Source organism: Portunus trituberculatus, chromosome 30 (assembly GCF_017591435.1).
Source record: "Portunus trituberculatus isolate SZX2019 chromosome 30, ASM1759143v1, whole genome shotgun sequence".
Classification (NCBI taxonomy): domain Eukaryota; kingdom Metazoa; phylum Arthropoda; class Malacostraca; order Decapoda; family Portunidae; genus Portunus; species Portunus trituberculatus.
Window position 1 is genome coordinate 3,724,990 of NC_059284.1, and position 2,500 is coordinate 3,727,489.

The 2,500-nt window shown below is 38.4% G+C and overlaps 1 protein-coding gene across 1 annotated transcript in view; it reads left to right on the forward strand.

Annotated features, from left to right (window-relative positions):
* Window positions 1–2,500, forward strand: part of LOC123510849 (protein Wnt-1-like) — a 49,586-nt gene that overhangs the window by 37,944 nt on the left and 9,142 nt on the right. The window contains exon 4 of the mRNA XM_045266292.1: window positions 1,252–1,391. Within this exon, the coding sequence (XP_045122227.1) occupies window positions 1,252–1,391 (140 nt within the window). The remainder of the gene's footprint in view (window positions 1–1,251; window positions 1,392–2,500) is intronic.

The following is a 2,500-nucleotide window of genomic DNA, read 5'->3' on the forward strand; positions in this document are numbered from 1 at the left end:
AGGTTCAAAAAGCTCAATTAGAAAATATAATAGGTTCCAAAAGCTCAATTAGAAAATATAATAGGTTCAAAAAGCTCAATTAGAAAATATAATGGGTTCAAAAAGCTCAATTAGAAAATATAATGGGTTCAAAAAAGCTCAATTAGAAAATATAATGGGTTCAAAAAGCTCAATTAGAAAATATAATGGGTTCAAAAAGCTCAATTAGAAAATATAATGGGTTCAAAAAGCTCAATTAGAAAATATAAAAGGTTCAAAAAGCTCAATTAGAAAATATAATAGGTTCCAAAAGCTCAACTAGAAAATATAATAGGTTCAAAAAGCTCAACTAGAAAATATAATAGGTTCAAAAAGCTCAACTAGAAAATATAATAGGTTCAAAAAGCTCAACTAGAAAATATAAGTTCAAAAAGCTCAATTAGAAAATATAATGGACTAAAAAGTTCAGTTGGAAAATATAATAGGTTCAAAAAGCTCAACTAGAAAATATATATAATGGGTTTCAAAAGGTCCATTTAAGTTAAGAGAGGAATTCGAGTAAGGAAAGGAAGTACAGATTAAAAAACAGGTAAATTGAGTTAGAAGAATAATAGAACAGATTTGGAGAGTTGAGATTAGTTACGTTAGAAGGAAGAGTTAGAGAAATGGAGAAGCTACACCGTCACCTTCACCTGTCCGTCACCTGCGCCACTAATCACCTTCACCTCACCTGCCCACCGCTAGTTTAATTACCTACCTGAGCGCAGAAAAGAAAATATGAAGGAAAAATAAGAAAAAAAAGGTAAAAACTGCTAAACTTTATGAGGAAAAGATGATAATGAAGGAAAAAACAAAAAAATAACGTTACTACTACTACTACTACTACTACTACTACTACTACTACTACTAATGATAATGTTTTTTCTCTTTCTTTTCCTTCCTCTTTTATCTCTCTTTCCTTATTCCTTGTCTTCTTTTCCTCTCTCTCTCTCTCTCTCTCTCTCTCTCTCTCTCTCTCTCTCTCTCTCTCTCTCTCTCTCTCTATCTATCTATCTATCTATCTATATATCTATCTATCTCTTTCTCCATTTTCTCTTGTTCTCTCTCTTTCTTCATTCCATTCCTTCTATCTTCCTCCCATCATCATTTCTCTCCTATATTCCCTACTTCCCCTATTCATCCTCTTTTCTCTCCTATTTCTCCTCCTACTGCATTATCATTTCCTTCCTATTCTCCTTTTTCCACATTCTCTTTCTCTCTCTCTCTCTACAGGGCTGGACTGGGAGTGGGGCGGCTGCTCTGACAACATCGATTTCGGAAGCAAATTTTCTCGGCTCTTCGTAGACGCAGGAATGAAAGGAAGGGACCCGCGATTCTCAGTCGATCTTCACAACAACGAGGTCGGAAGATTGGTGAGTGTGAGTGTGAGTGTGCGTGTGTGTGTGTGTGTGTGTGTGTTTGAGTGTGTTTGGGAAGTGCTGGGTGTGTTTTGGAATGATTTGCGTGTGTTTTCCTGTGTTTTGTGTGCTTTTGCGGATGTTTTTGTGTGTTTTGGGATGTTTTGAGGTATTTGGGTGTTTTGAGGGTGTTTTGGAGTGTTGGAGTGTGTTGGGTGTGTTTAGGTGTGTTTTGGCGTGTTTTGGAATGTGTTTGGATGTTTTGGGGGCCTCTTTCGGGTGTGTATCTGTGTTTTGAAAGTGTTTTGGGTGTTTTGGATATGTTGGGGTGTGTTTGGAGTGTGTGTGTGTTTTTTTTAATTATAACAGTGGGTGAGGAAGCCCAACCTACACTCGGACCGTGGACAGGATTCGAACCCGTGCGCTTGGAGACCCCTCGAACCCCAAAGCACGCATGGTTCCACTGTACCACGGCGGTGTGTTTGGGTGTGTTTTGGGGGTATTTTTGATGGTGTGTGTTGAGGTGTGTATTGCGATGATTTGGGTGTGTTTTGCGGCTGTCTAAGGTGTTTATCCGTGTTTTGCGTGTGTTTTGAGTGTGTTGGGGTGTGTTGACGGTGTTTTGGGGTTGGTTTGGGGTGGGCTGGAGTGTTGGGGTGTGTTTGGGTATTTTGGAGAGTATTTGGATGTGTTTTGAATGTGTTTGTGTGTTTTTGCGTGTGTTTTAAGTGAGACTGAATGATTTTTTAGTGTTATGATGGTAGTGTGTGTGTGTGTGTGTGTGTGTGTGCTTAGAAAACAATGATAAAAAAAAAAGGAAGAAGAGAAATAAAGAACAGAAAGAAAAAAAAGATAAACGATGAAGCAGGAAAAGGAAAGATAAATAAATAAATAAATAAATAAATAAATAAATAAATAAATAAATAAATAAACACGAAACATTTAATTACCTTCACACTTTGGTCGTAATGGAAGGAAGAGGAGGAGGAGGAGGAGGAGGAGGAGGAGGAGGAGGAGGAGGAGGAGGAGGAGGAGGAGGAGGAGGAGGAGGAGGAGGAACCTTAAGTGAGAGCTATTATCGCCGACCACATCTCTCTCTCTCTCTCTCTCTCTCTCTCTCTCTC